This window comes from Ursus arctos, unplaced genomic scaffold (genome assembly GCF_023065955.2).
Source record: "Ursus arctos isolate Adak ecotype North America unplaced genomic scaffold, UrsArc2.0 scaffold_34, whole genome shotgun sequence".
Classification (NCBI taxonomy): domain Eukaryota; kingdom Metazoa; phylum Chordata; class Mammalia; order Carnivora; family Ursidae; genus Ursus; species Ursus arctos.
This window is the reverse complement of record NW_026623030.1, coordinates 12,408,460-12,431,121: the sequence shown is the minus strand read 5'-3', so window position 1 is coordinate 12,431,121 and position 22,662 is coordinate 12,408,460. Positions and strand designations below refer to the sequence as shown.

At 49.8% G+C, this 22,662-nt stretch overlaps 1 protein-coding gene across 5 annotated transcripts in view; it reads right to left on the bottom strand.

The window, feature by feature from the left end:
* Positions 1-1,103: 1,103 nt before the first annotated feature.
* LIMK2 (LIM domain kinase 2) overlaps positions 1,104-22,662 on the bottom strand; it is a 55,261-nt gene continuing 33,702 nt past the window's right edge. For 3 of the 5 annotated variants that reach the window (XM_026484857.4, XM_044379022.3, XM_026484859.4), the window contains 14 exons: positions 16,832-16,967; positions 16,059-16,168; positions 15,278-15,466; positions 13,968-14,073; positions 13,412-13,608; positions 11,527-11,713; positions 10,603-10,689; positions 9,787-9,918; positions 9,569-9,625; positions 7,412-7,477; positions 6,289-6,463; positions 5,493-5,548; positions 4,374-4,531; positions 1,104-2,932 (listed from right to left, as the gene is read on the bottom strand). In XM_026484857.4, coding sequence (XP_026340642.1) covers positions 2,788-2,932; positions 4,374-4,531; positions 5,493-5,548; positions 6,289-6,463; positions 7,412-7,477; positions 9,569-9,625; positions 9,787-9,918; positions 10,603-10,689; positions 11,527-11,713; positions 13,412-13,608; positions 13,968-14,073; positions 15,278-15,466; positions 16,059-16,168; positions 16,832-16,967 — 1,801 coding nt within the window. In that variant the 3' untranslated portion in view covers positions 1,104-2,787. Of the gene's footprint in view, positions 2,933-4,013; positions 4,532-5,492; positions 5,549-6,288; positions 6,464-7,411; positions 7,478-9,568; positions 9,626-9,786; positions 9,919-10,602; positions 10,690-11,526; positions 11,714-13,411; positions 13,609-13,967; positions 14,074-15,277; positions 15,467-16,058; positions 16,169-16,831; positions 16,968-22,662 lie in introns of those variants that run through there. The other 2 variants (XM_057305706.1, XM_057305707.1) reach the window with 1 other exon arrangement.

Here is a 22,662-nt window from a genome sequence, read left to right as displayed (position 1 = left end):
TATGGGGTGCCAGGACACTCCTCCCTTGTTGGTTAGTTTTTGGTTACCTTGTCCACACCTGTGTGGCAAGCGCTGGCTTTCTGTCATTAACCCTGGCCCTGTAACTGGGGGGTGGCAACAACAGAGTGGTGGGTAACTCATTCAGGTTGAAGCTGTAGGAAAGATGGGTATGCTGGCTTCCCCACAGGTGGTTTGGTCACTGCAAATCTCCCTGCTCAGTATTCTTCCCAAGGTGGAGGTAGTTAAAATGAACATCAAGGCAGCCCTTGGCAGGGGCTGGAGACAGAAGTGGTGGGTGGTGGTGGTGCAGCAGCCAAAGGGGGGCTGGGTCCATGGGCTATAGGGAGTAGCTCTAGGTAGAGGAAGGCCCCTGTGGGTGACTCCTAGGACTCCAGAAGCTACCAACAGGAAGTTGTTGACTTTCAGCATGAGATTTCAGCAACAGGTTCTCTGCCTCTAGGTGATCTCTGCCCCATGCCTAGACATTGCTCTATAGTTCTATAAACAAGTGCTACCCTAGATTATCAGTTTTGTCAGGAACCAGATTCTGTCCTTAAATTGAACTCCCCAAGGTTTGGGAGAAATCAACTTCAGGTATATGGATTTATACTGTGCCCAGGATCCCACTAGCCAGATATCATCTTGACCAATATGCTCCATTCACATCTCCCATGTGCAGAAGCAAGGCTAGTCTTCTCTCAAGCACTTGAAGGAAAACACAAGGGGTGGAGGTGACTTGCATTCATTTCTTCCCTTTATGGAGGTGGCACCCAGGCCTGCAGGAAGGATATCCAGGCTTACAGGAATGTATGTGCATCAGAGGCTGGAAGTGTATGGCCCCAAAGGAAGGACTGGGCACACAGGTCAGAGTGAGATGGCTTCAAGGACTGGGTAGCCCCAGGTGGGATGTGCTTGTTCCCTGGAGCAGATTGGTGTCTATAAAGAGGGAATTAAAGTTGGGGGGGCAGGCATGAGAAGTCCCCTGCTGTGGGGAGTCATGGAGCAGGGGCCTGGAAGTGGCCAGCAGAGCCCCCCACCCTAGTGTGTATCCTCCTGCTGAGTCAGGCCCCAAGTCAATTTTTCATTCTCAGTAACACCACTTATGTTAACTGCTTAATTTATTTGGTCTGCTCAACGGCCCACCATGGGCCCACCACTCCCATGCTTGCTGGGGACAGCTGAGGCACAACCAGCCACAAAATTCTGACTTAGGTTTGCTCAGAGCCAGGGCTCAACTCTACAGCAAGCTGGCACACTCCACACGTAAGTATGGTCTATATAGCAGGTGAACTCTGTCCAGAGAGGACATCTAATCCCACAGTTAATCAGGTCTATGTACAGTATTTCACATATCACCAAACAGATATAGCAACAAAATAGTATTAACATCAACCACTCTCCTGGATCACTCCCTGCCCCCCACTGTCTCCCCCCACCCTCCCAAAAAACACAACCACCACACATTGCAGTAATATACCAAACCCATTCCCAATTTGTTAAATACGGTGCAAGCTCACAGACACATAAGAGACAAATTTTGTCGTGTTGAAGGGTCCCTGGAGTTCTGGGAGCCAATGTGGAGGGTGCCTCCAGGGCTTTTCAGTGCCCATAGCTGTGTCGGGAAGCTGCAGCTAGGAGCTACTAGGAGCTAGTGAGCTGGGCCAACCAACAAGGGAGGTAGAAGCCAGAAAGCCCAACTCAGGATGCAGTCTCCCCCAGCATCCCAGCTCCAGCATTCTGACACCACTTCTTCCTGCCCAAGCTGCTGCCTGGACCAGGCATGCTGAAGGGTGAGCACTGGCTGCCACAGGGAAGGACCAAGAGACAGCTGAGATTCCCACTCCCCTGGCTCATAACCTGGGCCTGGCAAGCCACACAATCCTCCAGAACCCATCTAGCACTAAGCTAAATGACTTGGGCTTCTGACTGAGGTGTCCACCAGGGTATGAATGACAGCAGCCAGGATACGGGCTTTCTAGAGGGCAGGGCCCCTTTCTTTCCAGGCCCCAGCCTCTTGTTGCATTTGTGGGTGAGTGCCTGTTGCAGGTAACAAGGCCCAGGAGCTCTCAGTGAGCCTCTAGCAGTACAGTTTGAGAACATGAGGTGGAAGCTCCCCCGCACACTGATGTGGCCCCTAGGCCTGGGAGATGAGCAAACTAGCCCTTCCTGACTCCTGGCCAGTTCCACCACAAACTAAGGGACTCTTCAAAACCTACTCCCTCAACCCCTGTCCCAGAGGGTGGGACACAGAGTGGGGGGGGGGGTAGCACCACTGTCATTTCACGTCCTTGGATAGCCACCTGGCCACCGGTCTTTCTCATCCACACTCCCACTTGAAGTCCTCTTGTACCCAGCTGGACTAGAGACTTCAGAGCCCACAGGCAGGTTCACCCTGGAATCCTGCCCAGCAGGCCCAGGTCATGCTGATTAGTGTAAGCAAGAGCCTCCTGGAATCCCAATGCCAGAGAGGTTCCAAGTGGTCATGAGTAACAGATTCCTCCTGGCCCATGGGCCAGGCTTTTTTTTTTTTTTTTTTTTTTTTCCTTTCTTCACAGCTTTCAGGCGAGTGTTGGATTTACAGACAGTAACCAGGCCCCCAAACCTTGATGTGTTTCCCTGGTGCTGCGCCCGCTCGCCTCCTGGGGAGGTAGTAGGGATGGCTTATCGTGTTTCTGAACAAGCTGCCAATCCACAGGAAGCCCGGACGGCCCTGCCCACAGCAGGGATGGGGCGCAGAGGGGGCAACGGTGGATGCAGAACGCCCCCCTGCAGGGGGCTGGGCCAGGGCTAGGGGGGTGAGTCCCGGGTCAGGCCGTACTGCATGCTCACAGTGTGGTCCAGCTCTTCCAGCTCTGCAGGCAGCGGGATGCCCAGCTCCCCCAGGTACAGGGAGAGAGCCTCAAAGGAGTCCTCCAGTTTTGAGAATGCTGGTCTAGGAAAAAAAAAAAAGGGGGGGGGGTGAGTTGGAGGCAGGTGAGATGAGGGGAGGGCCATGGGGTGCTGTGTAAGGCACCCAGGCCTGTAGCTCAACCACTTCCTAGTTGTGTGACCTTGGGTAAATCCCTTAACCTCGTGCCTCTGCAGGAAATGGGGATGTTACATAATGTTAGAGCTACTGAGTAGGGTTGCTGTGAAGATGATAGATAGCACTGTGACAAGGCTGGCCTTGCTCGAGGGGGTAGCTTAAAAAAAAGAAACTCCAGGGGGAAAAAGCTCCTCTCATGTCTTGGAGAAAATGCAATCATCAAAGGTGGAATTGGACTAAGTGCCTTTTTAAAGATTCTTTCCAGTCCTCAAACTGTTTCCACATCAATGGATCTGCTCAGGAAGGGACATTTCATAGACTCAGCAGCTCTTCCCAAGGGGAAAACAAACAGCAGGCTCCCAGTGCTGTGGAAACAGCTTAGCTGCCCTGGAACCCCAAGCCAGCTCAGGCTTACTCCTCCACCTCCTCCATGTTTTTGTTTAACCATCTTGTCACCTTCTCGGCAAGGCCCACTCTCACCACCATACTTAAAATTACAACTTGCACCGTATACATCCTCTCTCTTCAGCTCTGCTTTTTTTTCCATACCATTTGTCACTTCCTAATATTCAATGAAGGGTATTCTATCTATTGTTTATCAACTCTCCTTGTGAGAATGTGAATTCCAGGAGGGCAGGCAGCTTTGCTTTCCTCAGCCAAGTGCTCAGGACAGTGTCGAGCACAAGGCACTCAAGTCAGTATTTTCTGAGTGAATTAAACACAGACATTTAAAATGACTAAGAAGGGGTAACACTGACAATAATGAAAACTATAATCTGAAATGAATAAAGGTCATTCAAAAATTTTTTCTTTCAAGGAGATAATTAGCTAAATGCATAAAGATGCTCACTGTAGTAATACCTTTTATAAGGAGAAACTGAAAAAACCTGAGTAACTACATCATGTATATTATGTTTGGGCAGTCTCTTAATTGAATTTCACAGTCAACAAAAATGATAAATAGGACTGGGTAGTAACAGGGAGAATGAAAAGGCAAAAAATAAAACTTCTTTATTTGAGGTTATAAGTGTTTGGACATAGATAGGTGAACATGAAAAACACTTATTTTGTTAGAATGGCATAGGTTTCGGTGAAATTTCATCTGTTACAATTTGTTTTCATGCCTGTGTCTGTGTTATATTCGGGTCACTCATGGCTATGCTTCTGTCCCCCCCAATACCCCACCAGGCATGTCAGAGTTGTTAGGGTGGCTTCAGCAGTTGACAGCCACATCCTTGAGCTCAAGGCTTTTGCCAACTCTGTACCTGGGAAAGGCTTGGGGATGGCGGAAGGCTGGGGCAAGCGTCCTAGGCCTGTGTAAGCTGGGGGAAAGGGGCTGGATATCAACCTGCTCTCAGGCTCCAGTTTGCAGCAGATGGCAGCCAGGGGGAAGAAGGCTGGGGGGCAGTCTGTGGGGACAAACTTCTCCCAGAAAAGCTTCACGTTGAGGCCAAAATCCAGTGTTCGGGGCAGGCAGTCAGGATCTGCATACACCTGCCCGATGATCTGCAGATGAGAAGATGGCTGGTCAGGAATGGACTGTGGTGGGTGCAGTCACAGGGGAGTGGGATACTGGTGTATGGACAGGAAGGATGGGCAGAAGAGGGAGGTAAAAACCAAGGTTAGAGAGCTGTCCTCCATGCCCAAATCTCACTGATCCAGACTTGTCTCTCAACTGAGAATCTGGTTACTGGAGGGTTTAGAAGAGGCTGCACTGCAGCAGAAGCAAGATGTTCCAAATCTGGAGAGGGAGCTCCATACATCCCACCCTGCCCTGCCGTGTCCCCCCCGTCTATGTCCCCTGTCAGAGTTCAGGCTCTGTGAAGTGAGGTCCTGAGTCTGATTCATGTCTGAAACCTTTTGGTGCCAGCCCAGTGCTCTGCACACAGTAAATGCTCAACTGACTTCTGTTAAAGAAAACAGTTTTTAAAAAACTGTCCTTCATTCTTCCAACTGTCCTTTGTCTTTCCTCTACCACTCACCATTTTGTAGGAATTACAGAAGGCTTTGAACGTATGTGTTTGACTGAGTGCTTCCAGACACACTGAGCGAAGCTCCTAACAGCAGAGACCTTTCCAAGACTCACTCTATCCACCCCACAGTGCTCAGCAGGCTGGCACTTGATACAGTGGCTACTTCCACTTGTGGGGCTGAGGGTTATGGCACTACTAGGGCCTGGGGAAGTGGGGGAGGGGGAAAGGTTGCATCCGGACCAAAAGCAAGTCGCTACCCCTTTCTGAGCCTCAGTTTCCTCACCTGAAAAATCCCTGCCCGATCCCTCTCACGGGACCAGTGAGACTCAAATGTGTCAACAGATGTGGGATAAACTGCACAACCCTACACCACTCGTGTTGATTTTACGGTGAACTACTGCTCATCACTAGGAGGAGCAGTCCTGGCTCTGAGGCAGGACAGAACTACCAGGCTCGCTGCCTAAGGCCTGGCCTCTGTGCTGGCTGGAGCTCACCTCGCAGAGAACGATCCCAAAAGAGAAGACATCCACCGTCTCATCGTAGCTCTTTCCTAGGGGAACACAGGAGAGCAGACTGTTAGGTTTGGTCTCTTATGTCTGTACTGAGTCTGGGGCCAAACCAGGCCACAGCCAAGAACCAGAGCTAGAACAGGCTCCGCAGGGATGCCGTAAAGGCTGCCCAGGACAGGCACCCTCTGAACGTGATCTTTCCTCAGCCCTGGGTGGCCTGCCACAGAGAGATCTTATAAAACACACTGCCCAAAATGAAACTGCATGGGACAGTGAAAGAGAACTTGATCAGGGTTCACCTGGACTCTCTCATTAGCTAGTTGTATGTTCCTGAGCAAACCACTGAACTTCTCTGGGCCTCAGACTCCAAAAAAGGGTTGAATCAGGCCATTTCTGAGGCCTCACAATGCTGTTCATTTCAAGAATCCCAGCCAGTATATGTGGTTGGTTTGAGCATTATCCACGAGGGGGCACCATACTTCAGTTCTCAGCAGGGAGAAAGAAAAGGCTAAATCTCTGGCAATAAACAGCCTGAGTTCTCAGCTACCCTTGGGGCACAAAAGGCACAGTCAGATCTCACCCTAGGCCCAGGAGCTCAGGGAGGAAGGAGTTTATGAGGTCCAGTCTGGCAAGGGATAAAAATCATCTAGCTGTCAGCTGTGGGTACCTGGTCTTACACTTCACAGGCCCCCTCTGGAACACCCAGGACTCTGCTGCAGATGTGGCCCCCAAACTCCCCTCTGGGGGCATGTCCCCTCCATTGTCCAGTGTCAGGACTCACCGTTCAGCATCTCAGGGGCCATCCAGTAGGGGTTTCCCACCACTGTATAGCGCTTCTTGCGGTCATTCTTACGCAAGGTGCGTTTCTTGGTGGCAGCCTTCTCCACTGGGGGCTTTTTCCTCTCCTCAACTATGAGCCGTGACAGCCCAAAGTCTGCCACCACCACAGTCTTGTCCTGGTAGGACAAGGGCCAGGTCAGGACTTGGTGAGGACATTCCCAAAAGAAGTCATTGAGAAGGGGAGAAAAGGTACATAGCAAAGGGGAGTCACAGCTAAAGCTCTGTCTGGCAGACAAGGCTTGGCTATTTGTTTTCTAACAGTCTGGGATCTGCTCAGCAGATTCCCCCCACCTGGGGGTGTTCACAGCAGAGCTCCTGGAGCCTGCAGGGATAAGGCTTTGGACCTGGAGAGTGGAACTCAGGAGAAGAAAAAGGGATTTCTTTTCTTTTCTACCCTATTCTGCCTTGTTCCCCAAAATATTTAAGGCATGGCTAGAACAGGATAAGACAGGAAAAGATATGATGGAGGTAGCCAGTGGGGGGACCTGGAGGGAGATAAGCTCTTCAAATAGCTACAGGGCAGTCATGTGGAAAAGGGTTAAGATTATTTAGTATGGACCCAGAGGGAGGAGCCAGGGCCAATTAGTGGACACCCAAGGAGCTAGACTGTAAGTTAACAGAAGAAATGACATGCTAACAAACCAGAGCTGATGGGTGGTGGGAAAAATGCTGGCCCCAAACTGGCCACTGTACATTTACTAGCTCTGTGGCCTCAGAGTGAGGCTTCAAGGTGCCACACGTGTAGAACAGGGTCTGTAGTGAGCTGTGTTACAGAACTACCATGGGGTGAAACCAGGAAAAACAACAGGGCTCTATATAGAGTTAAGGAACTTCTGGAGCTCCCTCTGACCAAACGATTTCAAAGGCTGCTACTGGGAGGAGGTGTACTGTGTCTGCATTCGTTTGAGAGCCCCCAGAAGAGAGAGGAGGGTATCAGGTGCAGCAGGAAGGGCAAGACCGGAGCCCTAGGTGACAACTCAGGTCTAAAGCACAAGGGGACAGTCTCCTTTGTGACAAGGCAAGAGGGCTGGCCCAGCGAGACAACAGCGAGGTGGTGGACATACCAGCTTGATAAGGCAGTTGTGTGAGTTCAGATCCCGGTGGATGATGCACATGGAGTGCAAATAGGCCTGGAACAGAAGTACGAGCTGAGGCCAATGGCCAGTAATTTAAGCAGATGCAGACTCTGCAACTGGTGGCTGCTCTTCTCCCAAGCCATCCCTATTCAGCTTCAGAACCCAACCTGGACCCTAGGGCGAGGGCCTCCTGCTGTCATGCCCTTGTCCCAACACCAACAGAAAGCCAAAGGCTGCCTGAGCCTCCTCTCTCTCCCTGCTACCACCTTCTGACCGTCCTTTGTCCACTGACCCCAACCCAGCGGCTGCTCTAGATCCTCACTGCTCCCTCCTAAAGTCCCCAACTCACGGGCCCCAGCCCTTGCATGCCCCCAGCCCCACTACCCATTTTACATAGATCCAGGCCACCTGAAGTGGGCTCCCTCGATGCACTACTCCTAGCCCCCCCTCAGCCATCCTCACCCCAATCTCTGGCTTCAGCCACCCTGGATCCTTCCTGCCTGACCTCCTCCTAGCCAGCGGGTTCTGTATTCCTGACAGTCTCCCTCCCTAAGACTTAGCACCCTCCTTGCTCTTCTGCTCTTCCCTGTCTACATTTTAACTTCTTCCTATCCCAATGTTTTCATGCAAGTCTCCTTTTACTATTCTGCTCCCCGCCCTCCCCCCTGCCCTACCCAGGCCTCCACCTCTGGCTCTTGTCTCTCTGCAGCCCTTCCTTTTCTTTCTCTTCCCTTCCTGAGCAAATGTGGAAGGAGCTACCTATGCAACGCCCCCTCCAGTCCCTTACAATACTGCTTCCCTTCCCAAGGTTCCTGGCTCTGCTCACACATCCGGGGAGCTCTTCCTGAATGCTGTAGCTCTTGTGACCTGCCTGCCCATCCTTTCTCCAAAGGCTGCCTGCACCTCTCCCATGCTACCTGCTCCTGAAACTCGTGTGGTGCCCGCATTTTCCTTCCAGTCTCCTCAAAGCCACCTTCTCTACACATGCGACCCCCACTAACCCCACATCAGCCTCAGCCAACACTAGCTCTTCCCAAACCTGTTTCCCCAACATCGCTGCCCCCAAAAACATCTGGTAAATGACACCACCATTCTTCTAGGTACCTCAAGCCACCCCAACTCCTCCTCCCCCTACCTCTGCTCCCTTGCTGCCAACCAGTCTCTCTACACCCTGCCAACCAGTCTCCCATCTCCACAGCCATACCATAATTCAGAAATGTTTCACTAGCCCCACCCCTGGTCTTCCTGCCTTCAGTTCTCCTAACTCGACCCCCACCTACTGACAGCACCGAACTCATCTACAAAAAAAAACCTGAGCTCTGCTCACAAAACCTTCTTGCTTAAATATCTTTTACACCTGTCTTTTTGGATTCCTAAATACAATCCAGACTCCTTAGTCTGAAACACAGGGATCTTAATGTACCTCCAGACTAACACAGTCTTCATGGACCCCACATGAAGAGCAGTGATTAAAATCTCAGGCTTGGGGGTCAGACTGACTAGCCTAAGCTCCCTGCTCTGTCCCTTTCTAGCATCAGCTTCTCATCTGGAAACTGGGGTTGTCATGAGGAACACATAATACATGTTAGTCCCTCAGCTCAGTGCCTGGCATATAGAAAGCACTCAGCAACTGTCACTGGTATTACTACTATAATTGGTCTCATTCTTTCCCAGGTGAAACAGACTATTTCCTCCTCTCTCCTCCCAGGTCTTTGCTGATATCATCACCTCAACCTTGGGGCCTCTCTGCCAAGAGGAACTTTTATCTAATTCTGACCCATCCTTCAGGCTTAACTAGAACACATTTCCCCTCTTCTCTGATTTCATAGGCAGTGAGGTTCTCTACTTGCTCCAAATTCCCGCAGCAGCTGGACACTACTAGTTTGCCTTACCCATGCCCTGTTTGTCCTTGAAGATTTAGAACTTGTTGAGAGTAGGTTGTAAGCTAAGAAAAGGCAACTGGGGGCAATTTCACAAGCACAGAGAGAAGCTCAATAAATAGCTGCTGACTGACCCAGCCCAAACAAGCTGCTCAGGCTGGGGTCTCTGCCTTCTGGTGCCTGCCTGCAATCCCTGCACCTATCCTGACTCCCCATCCCCACCTCACCACCACTCCCACCGCTGGCAGATGCTGGTAGAACTCACCATTCCAGAGGCGATGCCTTTGGCAAATCTGACCTTCTGCTGCCAGGGAAATGGGTCCTATGGGATAGGGGAATGCCATCAGAGGCTGTGAGGCCCTGTCCTATTTGGGATCCAGGCCCCACAGGTCAACACAGTCTCCCAGTGAACCCTCCCTGCCTGTGCCCAGTCCTGCTCAGCATGACCCTTTGTAGGCAAAGCAGCGAGGGTGGTATGCTCACCACACTGCGCAGAAAGTCCTTCAGTGTGCCCCCCTCAATGTATTCTGTCAGCAGGTTCAGCTTCTTGTCCTTGTACAGCACACCAATGAACTTGAGCACGTTGGGGTGGTCCAGGCTACGCATCACTTTCACCTGGGGGCGGGAGAGGCCAAGGAGGGTAGACGGTTACTTCCCAAGACGTCTTCCTCCCCCCCTCCCTTCACGGAGTTAGTCTGACAAGGGTTATCTGCATCTCCTACCTCCAGTCTTAGGTGATGGGGTAGAACACCTCCACATGGATAGGGATGCCTCACAGGCCTCACCCTTTGGGATCCTGCCTTTCTAGGAATTTTACTAGGGGGAACTGGAATGGGAGGGTCTAAGAGTGAAACAAAGGTCGGGAGGGCAATACCCAGACCGCAGGAGTACCAACCGAAGGAATGGAACAACTTGGGAGGGGTGGTAAAAGCTGTGTAAATGCTTCAGGGGTGGCAGTTCTGTGGGAGGCCCCACTCCAGGCTTCCTTAGCAGGGTGTTCCGGTGGTGAGTGTAACGCCTAGTTGTCCTAAACTGGTCTGCTTTCATGTCCATCACCCCACCAGTAAGCTCCTCTGAACCACATCCCATTTGTTACTGTATCCCTTGCACCCAGATCATGCTGTCTTCAGTAAATGTTCATTGAACGGATAATTATGCATTCCTCTAGAGCTCTTTTCCGCTCAGTTTTTAAGAAAGCAATTCTAAAATAAGTTTCCTCCTGAAACTGTTATTTAGTAAGATATTCCCTCTTTCAACAGTGACACCAAACTCCTAACTCCTACCACCCCATCTTCTTACCTCAGTCAGAAAAGTCTTCTGTGTTTCCTCATCACACCGAATTAACTCCTTCATGACCATCACTTTACCAGTGGCTTTGTGTGTTACCTAGTCACAAAGGAGGGCAACTATTACTGGTGCAGAGTTCTGGGGAACTGTGTGAAAATAACGCAACTGGCTTTCCCATCCCCTGGAAGACACACTGAGCCAGATCAGACTGACAGAGTTCATGTGTAGAAGACACAGCATGAGGCAAGAGGGGCCTCAGAGAGGAGCATACCCTCTTCCTTGGAGAGCCGGGCATGCACAGAGGGGAGGTGAGAATGCAGAAAAGGGAAGTGTAGGAGGCAGGAGGGGACACGGCCAAGCCAAGCAGGGGCTCTGGTCATCTGACACAGGAGTGAGTCCCTTGGGTGAAGAGAAGTCTTGGGACAGGAGGGTCAGTGCCACAGACATGCACCAGGGAGCTGGGTGGGTCAGGGTGAGCTCTCTAGCCCCAATGCCCTGAAAGCTGAGACACACGGCTTACCTGACCCCCCCTCCCAGCTCTCAGCAGAGGAGGAGGAGGAGAGAAAGAGAGAGAGGTTAGTCCCCAAGACTGTTCATCAGGGAGGCAGGAGCCATTCCCCAGTGTGCTCCCTGCAATATCTCCAGCACTGAGGCCTCAGGGCACCTAAGAACACCCGCTGACTGGAGGTGGCAGGGCCATGGGCACAGCTCATCCCAACCTGGGTCTCCAGGTCCACCAAGCTCACTGCGACAGCAACGCTGCCCTTAGGTGGCTTGGGAGGGCAGGAGTGTAGCCCTCACACCATCACCTGCAGCCAGGAAGGGGGCCTGGTGTCCTGCAGGGTGTGGAGTGAGATCATGTGTTGAGAACTCCACAAAAGAAGATGAGAGAGGGGTTGGGGGCAGAGGAGCAGAGCAGCTGCTGCCTGCGCTCACCTTGATGGCCTGCCCAAAGAAGCCCTTCCCCAGGACCTCCCCGTGGATCAGGTCACATGGCCGGAAGATCTGCTGTGAGTTGCTGCTGGAACAGCGGAGGGATTCTGAGCGGCTGATGTCACGGCTAAAGAGCAGGGGCTCCTTTGGGGAGCTGGGCCCAGGGGACTTGGAGATGCTGTTACTGCGCCTGAAGATGAGGAAAGATGAGGGCAGGGCTAGGGTAGTCCTCAGAGACCTGCCGGTAAAACCCTGGAGACAGAAACCTCAAGGCCACCCTACTACCCTCCCATCCCAACATCTGTAGTTCAGGTGCTATGATGAGGGGAGGGACCTCTTACGTCAGACAGATGTGCCCTTTTGGGGCTGCAAACATCGGTAGTTTATTTAAGTATCAAAGCAGGAACCTTGAGCACTCACCTGGAATGACTGACTAGACTCTACTAGCTTACAGTGCTCGATATATGACAACACTGTAAGATGGTAATCCACCACTTCCCATCTGCTTGAGTCAAGGGCTAAATGGGTTAGAATGGTAGCCTACCACCATCCCAAAAATGACCAAATGGGATTCTGGCTATTTTGCTCATCTTTCTACCTGTTTACATTTCCCGAATTTTAAAGTAATAAGCATGTATGATTTTTACAGCAGTAAAGCCAGTGTATTTACATTTTTTAAAAGCAGCCAGTAATAGTAATGGTTGATAACTGTTACTGACTTCCTGAAAAAGGGACAAGAAGGCTGGAGTCCATAGCACTGCAGGTGAACTGCAACCCCGAAAACTCTCCGGCACATCCTACTTCACTTGGGCTACTCAGAAAGGACCGCCCACAGGCTTCTTAGCCCTTGCTCTTTTGCTTTGCCTCCCACCAACCGTGCCCACAGAAGCACACAAGGTGAGCTGCCTTCTCTCCTGCATGATGGCCCTCTAGGTATCTAAGCAGCTCTCTGGCCACCCCCCAACATTCTCAGGCCTTCTCTGTGCTCAGGTGCCCTACCTCTACCAGCTCACTTGTGCCGAGGCCAAGACGGCAGCCAGAAGTTCATGCCCAGCACCCTGTGGGGAAGGCCCTGTTTCCAACAGATGCCAGGCAAGGGCCCTGAGAGATTCAGTCTGCTTGATCAGGAGGGCGGACAGAGAACCGACTCCTGGTGATACTAACACCTCACTTAGCGCTGACCCTTTGCTGGCTCTGTGCTACTTTGCAGCCCTTTCCACACTGAATCCTTACATAATTGGTGAGACAGCCTCCTTTGTCTTATAACCCCACCTCATAGATGCAAGAAACAGAAGCTCAGAGAGATGATGTGATTTGTGAAGGGAGGGAGCTCAGTTTCAAAGGCATGGTATGGGTGTTCTGTCTAGAGAGCCACTGTTCCAGACTCCTGTTCTCTCAGTCTCCTTACTTGGCACCTGTATCCAGGGCGAGTGCTCCCTCCTGTTGGACCTGGATAACTCTGAGGTTTTGACTGTTGGTCCTTCAAATCTCAAACAGCTTGCATTTATCTCTTGCTTTATAGCTTTCAGTGTTCTTATCTATACTTATTAATCTTTTCTGTGCCCCCACTCCAGCCTCTGAGCCCCGTGCTTCCCTTTGCTGGTCCTTTAGGGGCCAGCATTGCTGCCTCCTGTCCAGCTCAGGAGTTCAGTGGACAGGGGCTGATTCTCTGGTTTCTAAGGAAACCTGGCAGACAGCTGGGTCAGATCACGCACAGGCCCTGGCTATGAACTGTGATTCCTATGGGGGAAGCTGGGTCAGCACAATCCTTATGGCCCGTCCCTGGCCGGCGGGTTCCCTTCCTAACTCTGCTGGCCTCCCAAAGCCAGCTCAACCTCATCTGAGGGATAGGCACGGGTCAGCAGGGAATCAGGATAGGAGGAAGCACCTCAGGGAGCGTCTCCTTAGGGTCCCTTCCAGATTCTCCTTGGTGTCCAGGGTGCTGAGGGTATGGGAGTGTCCGGCATTCTGCATGTGGGGAGAAAGTCGTGCATCCAGCCGCAGCTGGTCCAGGCGCTGGGAGACAGGATCATGTTCAATCAAGAGCTGGAGTGTCTGGCTTGTCTGGTTAATCGCATCTTCTACCTGTAGACAAGAGTAGTGTAAGGCTGGCTCCCACAGGCTGTCTGAACCCAGGCCACCCACAGTCAGCCCAGATAATCCAAGCACAGTATGGCCAGTGTTCGACTTGGCTAATGGTGGCCTCCAGCTGCCAGCAGCCCCACAGTGCCCTCTCCCTGGCATCCTGTCAGATATCCCATCTGTCAGGCCATCTCTGCTGTCCTGGGAATATGCCAGGCTGACGCAGGAGGTCACCAGAGGTCACAGGCTCAGTGGCAAGACAAAGAGATAGACTGGGGGTGGAGAAAGGCAAAGGCCATAGCCTGATGTCCCAGAGGGTCTGTTCCATGTCCCACCTCCACACGACTGGACACACATCGTACCTCTTCCACTCGGAGTGTGCGGACGGGGGTTCCATTGATCTCCAGGATCCGATCCCCGGGGTGGATGGCGTTGCGGTTGTTGGGACTGATGTGCATCCGGTTGACCCTGGGCCAGACAAGAGTTGAGGCAGGACGAAGACATCCTAAAAATGTACCTGACCAATTTCGCTTGTGCAGGAAGGCTCATCACGCCCCAGGCTCCTACGGGGCCCCTGAGACCCAGACCACTCATAGGGGAAACAACGTCCTCTACAGGGTGCCCTGTCTCAGTGAAGGGCACCCCCACTCACCCAGTGGCCTAAGCCAGAGACGTGGATGGCATCTTCCCTATCTGGAGTTCTCTCACTGCCCCCCAAACTCCACTGTCTTTGAAAATCCTGCCTTCACTTCATCATCATAGTTACCAACACCTCTCCCCTGATCTTTCAACAGTCTCCTAAATGGTCTCTACACTACCAGGCTTGCTCCTCTCCCATCCAATGCCTACGCCAGCAATCCTTCTAGAACGATAACCTGGTTGCATCACCTTGTTGCTTATCCCTCAAAAGACCTGCTGAGTCTTCATAATCCCTACATGACTTAATAGCCCCCTTTCTGGCTACTCCTAACCACCCAATCTACCTCAGACACGACCACAGACTCCCACCTCTGCAGTGAACACAATGCCGTCCCCTCTTCATCTAATGAGATTTTGGTGCAGATCTCACCTCCTGCTGACTTCCCCAACCCTCATAGCTCTCACCTATCCTGCAAGCACCTTGTGCTCAGCACACAGTAAGCGCACAGTCACTATTTTACGGGGTTGGCAGCCACAGGTGCCTCATTAATGGTATTAGACAAACACAGACTCTTTGCCCATCTGGTCTCTGGCCTGGACCTAGGATGAAGTCTTAACTTCTTTCTCTTCCTGCATTCATTTACTCAACCAACAAAACAATAATCAATGAACACGTACCATATGCCAGGCACCGTTCTCGGCCCCGGGCATGCAGTACTGAACAAGACTAAGTTCCGGAAGGAACTCATCAGGAGGAAAGATGATAAATACACATAACCAAGCCAGATAATTTCAAAGAATAAACATAATCTGAAACTTGACACGTGAAAGGTGAGCAGTTCTGGCATTAAGTGTCTGGTGGGAAGCAACCTAGGCAGAGGGAAGAGCACGTGCCAAGGCCCAGGTGGGGTTACAGCATAGTGAGCTCCAGGAGAAAGACATGAGATGTGGGTGAAGGGAGTCTGCACCCCTTGAGGCCCATCTATGGACTCTGTGTAACAACAACTGCTCTAGGGGTTCTCAAAATACTCACTCTTTTACTTGCACAGTGGTGGCGTAGTTGGAACAGGCACTTTCCACGGACACCGAGAAGCCCCGTCTGCCCTCAGTGGTGGCTGGCATGGAGATGTGTGTGACGGAGTAGGGCAGCTGGTCCTGAACAGACTCCGTGGAGAGCCTCTCAAACATGGGTGCCAGCACCACCTCATTATGGCACTTCCCACTGGGAAGATGAACATAAAGGGGGCTAAGATCCTGAAGCCCCACCTGGAAGCCCCCAGCAACCATGGCACTATGTGGCTTCAAGCAATAGTACCCACATTCCCACTACTACCATCCTTGCCATGATTCCAGTCGGCTGCTCAGAATGAGGAGCCCAGAGTCCCTGGGGTAGGCTAGGAGTGCGGGTGTGATGGCCTGGGTTCTCTTCGCTCTGGTTTTGACTCAGTGAGAACCAAGCCCCCTTCCCCTCTTTGGGCTTCAGCCTGACTTCTTTGTCAACTGAGGCAACTGGACTGAGTCAGCTTTAAGGGGCTTTTGCCTTTAATTTTCTGGGATCCTTCTCTGCAAGCACCTTCCCAGCCATTCTCTCCCTCTGGGAGGACTGCAGGGCAGAGTGTCATTATCTTCGAAGTAGGTGAGGACAGATGGCAGAGAGATGTTAATTGTCTTGCTTATAGATCAGAGGTGGTTATGGGCATTGCGATGATAGGAATCCAGTGCTGATACCCTTGTACTGTTTCTGCCCAACTCACACTTACATCTGTTTCTCTCTCTCGGCCACTCTTGTAGGGGGAGGATGGACACCAACTTACCAGTAGAGGGTGGCGTGCTGCACCAGGGCGTATGCATCTCCATCCTCAATGATCACCTTACAGCTCATACAGGCAAAGCACTCTGGGTGGTACTTGAACTCCCCGGCCACCTGTGAGCAGACAGGGAGAAGGGCAGACAGATGACAGACAGAGGAAGTGAGCTGTCACTGCTGGAGGGTAGGGGTAGGTGAGTGACCTCCAATCAAGGATCTACAGGTCCCAGTCACAAGCCACCTTTGTACTCCGTGCCCTAGAGCTTCTGGAGGACGAGTCAGATTGGTGCCTCCCTGTCATTTCTGAGATTACAAAAAACTGTTTTGGTCTCAGCCATGAGAGCAAGCCGCCAGAAGTCACCATCCCCACTAGAAAGGCACAGTTCCTCCAGCACATGGTGGGCAATCTGTGACTAGGCTTAAAGCCCTTTTCTGGAGCAGGTAGGGAAGGTGGAACCTCTCTCTAGCAGCCCCTTCCAGGGCCTCCTTTTCTGATTCTCTGCACACATCCTCCTCAACCTGTAATGCTCTCCTTTGAGGCCTTCATCCCATGTCTCGTGTCTCCTCCCTGCCCACCCACCCACCCACTCCCAACATTGGACTGTTATGTTTTTAAGGGAAGGATCTTACCTGCACTTAACTGGTACTCAAAAAACATCTGTTAAATGATTGAAGAAATAAAAGGGGAGGCCTTGGCTGATGGAAGACTAGAAGGTGAAAGGCCATGAGGAACCAAAGGTGTCGTCAGTGGACTCTGATGACCAAAAGGGACTCACTCACCATGACAGGCCCTGTCATCAGCAGAGAACACCCATGGCAGAACTCCCCAAACTTCCCCCAGTAGTCCTTGTGGCAGTAAAGCTTCCCATCCTTCTCATAGTACCAGTTGGTGAGGGAATCCTGGCATTCTGAACACCTGAAAGGCAGGAGGCAAGAAATTCTTCTGGATCCTTGGAACCAGGCTACACAGGCTGTCTCTGGCTCCCAGGTTTAACAACAAAATGGACAGACCTCTTTTTGATCCAAAGCCAGGATGGGGGAAAGTTACAGTTTACTGCTATCCCCACAAAGGAAGTCGATTCAGAGTGAAGATGATCCCAGAAACCAGTTCTGTATTGCCTGCCTCACCTAGCCAACCAGTGTCTTTTAAACTTTATGGGTCTTGAAGCCCTTAGATAATCTAATAAGGGTCAAGAAGCCTCTGTCAGAAAAAGGCACATACAAGGAAAATGTGCATATTATTTAGGTATAGTGTGTGTGTGTGTGTCAAGGACTGAAACCTAGTCATGGCTCCAGTTAAGAACCTTTGGTCCAGACAGGTATCTTGATGAACCAAAGCAGCTCAATCACCTCTGTTCTTCAAAAACCTACCCATCACCAACACCATTGCTGACTTAACATTCTTGTGAAAAAACTATGTTAAACATTAAGAAACAATCAGGCAAATCCAGAATGTGGGTCATTCTGTAAGACTACTGGTCTTGGCTCTTCTGAAAAGTTAATGTCATGAGGGAAAAAGGTATAGGGATTAAAAAAGCCTAGAGACACAGCAACCAAATGCAACACCTAAACCTAGGATTCGATTCTAGATTGAAAAACAAAACAGCCATGAGTGACATTTTTGAACAACTGAGGCAATTTGAATTTGGGCTATACATTAGATAACACTGTGAAATTACTATCCATTTTCTTAGGTGCAATAATGATACTTTGGTAATATAGAAGACTTTTTAGAAGAAATGTATTAGAATAAGGGTGAAAGTCAAGATATCTACAACCTACTTTTTCATAGTTCAGCAAAAATAAAATACATCGTGTGTGTGTACATACTTAAAGAGAAACTGGCTTAAAGTTAACAAATCTAGGTGAAGGATACATGGATATTCTTTGAACTATTCTTTCAACTCTTCTATATATTTGAAAATTTTCAAAATAAAATAATGGGGGAGGACGACAAAATTCCATTAGCACCGTGTGAGATACACATGTTAGACCCACAGCTCCTTTCTCCTCCAAGTTAACCTGGTTGTAAGGCTCCACCCTTCAGTCAGGTTGGGTGCGTTCTCAGGCCAAGTCTACACAAGATAAACTCATTTCTGAGCTTCCCGGCACCCAGAGCTAAGGGCTTCCGGGCCTGCTGAGCCCATGCCATCTTTCTTTCCAGTGAAGACTCTATTCTTGTTGTCAAGACTTTGTACCACCCACCCTGGCCACATCCTTGTTTCTGAGAGGCAGGATGGAGTGGCTTCTTAGTGTGAATCCTGACTCTGCCAACTCATGTCATCTGGCGGAAGTTACCTTACTTCTTTGACCCAGTTTCCTCATCTGTAAAATGGACTACTGTGAAAACGAAATAACAAGTATCAAACTATACAGATGTTTATATAAAAGGCTAAGTACAGTAGGAACTCAGTAAGTGTTAACTGCTCTTAAAGATGATGATAATGCTAGCTGCTCACATTATTCACCACTTTCTCCACTAGCTGGGTAGCTTTGGACAACTTCTCTCAGTTGCTTTTCCTCCTTCACAAAATGTGAGTAATAGCATCTTACTACAAAGAGCACTGTGAAGATTAAGTGAGCTAAAATATGAGGAAAGCCTTTTGCAAATTGTGAAGAACAAAGCAAGTGTATTATTATAGTAGCCTAGCCTGCTAGGCACTGCAGATATAAAAGATAGACATACACATTTCCCTACTCCACTTTCCAAGAGCTTATATGAGTCGGGGAAGAGAAAGTCTAAACAAAACTTAATTAACAATGAAACATGAGAGGTCACTACTACTTCTGGGCACTGCAAGAGGTAGAGGAGGGAGACAGGAAGGAGCTGAAGCAGCTGTGGAAAGCAACTAAGCTAGGGAGGTCTAGAGAAGCAAGACCCTGAGAATCTCTCTTTATGGAGTGTCCAGTTCCCCCTGGGTGTCCAACACTGATGGCTTCTGCCATTGGTCATTCCCATCCTATAGCATTTCCTCCTCTTCTTTGGATGCTGAACTTCAGGGACTTGAGAGCTGGGTACGGCATGAAGAGTATGGATATGAAGTACCTAGAATGGTGTAATTAGAACCATGAATTATAGGAGGTGGCCAGGAAGACCCTGTTCTGGGCATGCAGTTCAAATTTCTTTCGATGTAAAAGGCATGCTAGATAAGCTCTGAATTGGAAAGAAAGAGGCCTGGTTCAAGTTCTTGGGAGCTACATGCCCTTGGACAAGGTGCTTTCTCTCTCTGCATACAGTTTTCCCATCTATAAAATGAGGTAATTAAAACTATACTCCATATCCCCTTAATTCTGTGCATATTTAGGTCTTTTACTAAATGATCCAAGGTTCAAATCTCAGAATCACCACTTACCACCTAACTGATCTTGGGCTGGCTGCTTTATTTCTCATTTGTGAAATGGCGACATCACCACCTACTTTCAGGGTAGCAGTGAGGGCATTAAATCCAGTTCTGAATGACTGTGAGGAGCCTAACAAAGGGCTAGCACTAGAAGCAGGGGCTTCATTCTTGACACCCAGCTTCTGACTTGAAGCTCCTAGGTATGTCTTTCTCCTTCACTCGATTGTGAGCTCCTTGAGGACAGGAGCAGTGTCCCATTTACTGTTGGTAGATTCAGCACCTAACAAAGGGCCCAGCAGAGTAAGCCCTTCGTAGGTATGTCCAAACTGAAAATGGTGGGAGTGGCACGAACCAGCAGTCCAGATGGGAGCACAAGCGTTCTGTGGCTCACGGTCACCAGGTCCTGCCCTTTTGCTGTCTGCAGTGGAGAAAAGGTGGTGCACATGTATTTGCACCTAACTGCAGGCCCGGGCCCTGTTACACCCTCTCAATGGTATGTGTGCTGCAGGGCACAGGAGTACCAGAACACGTCCTCCTTTCTACTGCCAATATTCTGCTTTTGTTTGTTGCAAGTAGCCCTGGCCAGGCCCAGGAGAGTGGGGAGAGAAACGAGTGCAGACACGCAGGAGAGAGCCACACCAGGCTTCTGGGAAGAACACCTGCCTGGAGAACGACATCACCAATGCACACATCTGTGTGAAGGAATGCCTTTGAAGGGTACGGCCAGCTACACAGTCGAAGTCGGCTGCTGCACATGTCTAAAGAACAGGAAGGTGAACAGCTGATAGGAGGGCTGGCTGTGGGTCCCTAAGCTGTTTTTCACAGAACACAACTGGTTCTCACGTCACTGGAGTGGTAGACTTAGAGTCCTAGTTTAGATATTAAGGAGAGTTACTGTTATCTGTTACTTGAATGCCAACCATATTCTGGGCACTGTATGAGGTGCCTTACTTCCATGATCTCTAATCTTGATCGCATCCTGCAAGGTGACAGGATTATCCCTGTTCTACAGACCAGAGACTGAAAAGCAGAGTCAAGTCACTTCTGCAAAGTTGCCCAACACATACACGATGGAGCTGGAGTTTTAATCTGTGTGTACCTGGCTATGAAGCCATTTCCACTAGACCGCATCACCTGAGTAATGCAGCACATTCACTAAGCTGGGCCTCAGGATTTGCATCTGTGAAAGTAAGGAGGTTGGAGCCCTGAGAGCTCAAGTCCCTTTGAGTGTTAACACATAATAAGGTTTCTCCTTAAATCCAAGTACCGAATGTTAAATGGCACAATGATTCTCCTTCCTTTAGTCCACAGCGTTGTGTTCCCCAGCAGTCTCTGCCTTTTTAAGAATCCAAAACACATTCTGGAAATTTAAGCTTCTACCCCCCAAAATCCCCCCTCAGATTCTCGGGAGGCCATGGCCACAATATGTTTTTCCCAAAGCCAAGGCTTTTTTCCAGCTTTCAATTTTTTAAAGTTTCAAGTGAAAGTTAAAATCTGCACTAGCTGTAGGCTGCCCAAGGGTATCCACCTTAGAAGCAGTGGAGCGGGTGGTAGAGCCATAAACCGAGGTCTGAGGCATCAGTCACCACCCTCTCCCAAGCAACCGGAGTGAATAGAGCTGAAAGCCTCCAGCCAGGAGAGATCACAGAGAAGTCCACATGCACGGAGGACAACCTCCAAAATTCCTCTCCAAAAGCACTATAGAGTGCCTGGTAGCTGCAAAGTGAAATGAAACTTGGTGGTCACTTCAGTGGGCAGCTCAGATCCAAACTAAGGACTTTCTTTCTTTTGTCTTTCTTCCTTCCTTCCTTTCTTTCTCTTTCTTTCCTTCCTTTTTTTAAAAAAGATTTTTATTTTTTAAAAAAGATTTTATTTACTTATTTAAACAGAGGGATAGAGAGCAAGTATGTGAGCGGGTTGTGGGGTAGGGGGACGGAACAGAGGGAGAAGGAGAGAATCTGAAGCAGATTCCCCGCTGAGCATGGAGCCTGACTCGGGCCTCAAATCCCAGGACCTTGAGATTGCGACATGAGACGAAAAAAGTCTGACACTTAACCCACTGAGCCACCCAGGTGTCCCTAATGATTTTATTTTAAAATAATCTTTCCATTCAATGTGGGGCTTGAACCCACAACTTCAAGATCAAGAGTCACATGTTCCACTGACCAATCCAGCCAGGGACCCCAAACTCAGGACTTTTGAGTCAGCAGGCAACACAGAGTTTAAAAAAAAAAAAAAAAAAAAGATAATCAGGTTGAGATTTTTACAAATAATTGTCTCAAGACCTGGGTCCACATTCCTTCTTTGCCATTTACTATCTGTGTCACCTCAAGACAGTTACTTCAGGACTATGGGCCTTAGTTTCCTCATTTGTGTGTTGGTGATGATAAAACCTTAAGAGTTTATGAAAATTATATACAAATGCCTAGAATGATCCCAGGCTCACATGAGATGCCTAGTGAATGTTCATTTCCTTCCCTTCCATCTTTAATTTGAGAACACCAAGGGCAAAAGCAGGTAGACTCCCTTCCCTCCATGCCTAAGAAATATGGGTCTGTATCTTGGCCCAGAACCAAACAGACTTCTATGAGTAGAGAAGGTCCTAAAATGAATTACTTATCGAATCAATTAGAAACCAACTGATTATTATCAATTCCTATCAATTGGGAAATAGTAGTTACTGTGCACCTAGGATGCGCAAGACCAAACAGGCAAGGTGCTGTGCTGGGAGAAACCAAGTGAGACAAGACATCGGTCCAGCCCTCACTCACATGCACATTCTTCAGACCAAATGTTACAGGTTAAGTTTTCAACCTTACGTGGTTGCAGTAGTCACTATTACAGTGGATTTACAAAGGTTAAAGAAAAAACCCTCCCATGTCCTGGTAAAGGCCTCGTTGGCTGCTCATCCTTAGCCTCCTGAATGAGCAGACAGCTGGGGAGAAGCTGCTTCCAGCCCCTTGCCTCTGAGCTCTGACTGGGCTAAAAAGGGAAAATGGGCAGGTCTCTCTGCCACAGCCTGACGGTACTGTGACCAGGGATGCCAACTCTCCCCCAGGCACAGAAGTACAGATATAACAGTGGCCTAGAGACACTGTCCCATCAGAACCCAGTCTCCTACCACTGAGAATCCCTTTATTACTCCTCTTTCTGCAGACCCTGTAGATTGAAACAGGCTGTCGATGGAGCTGTAATTATTACGGGCTATGTTGTTATCCTGTTTTAAAAAAATTAACCAAACACATAATAAGCCTCTCAACAGCAAGAAAT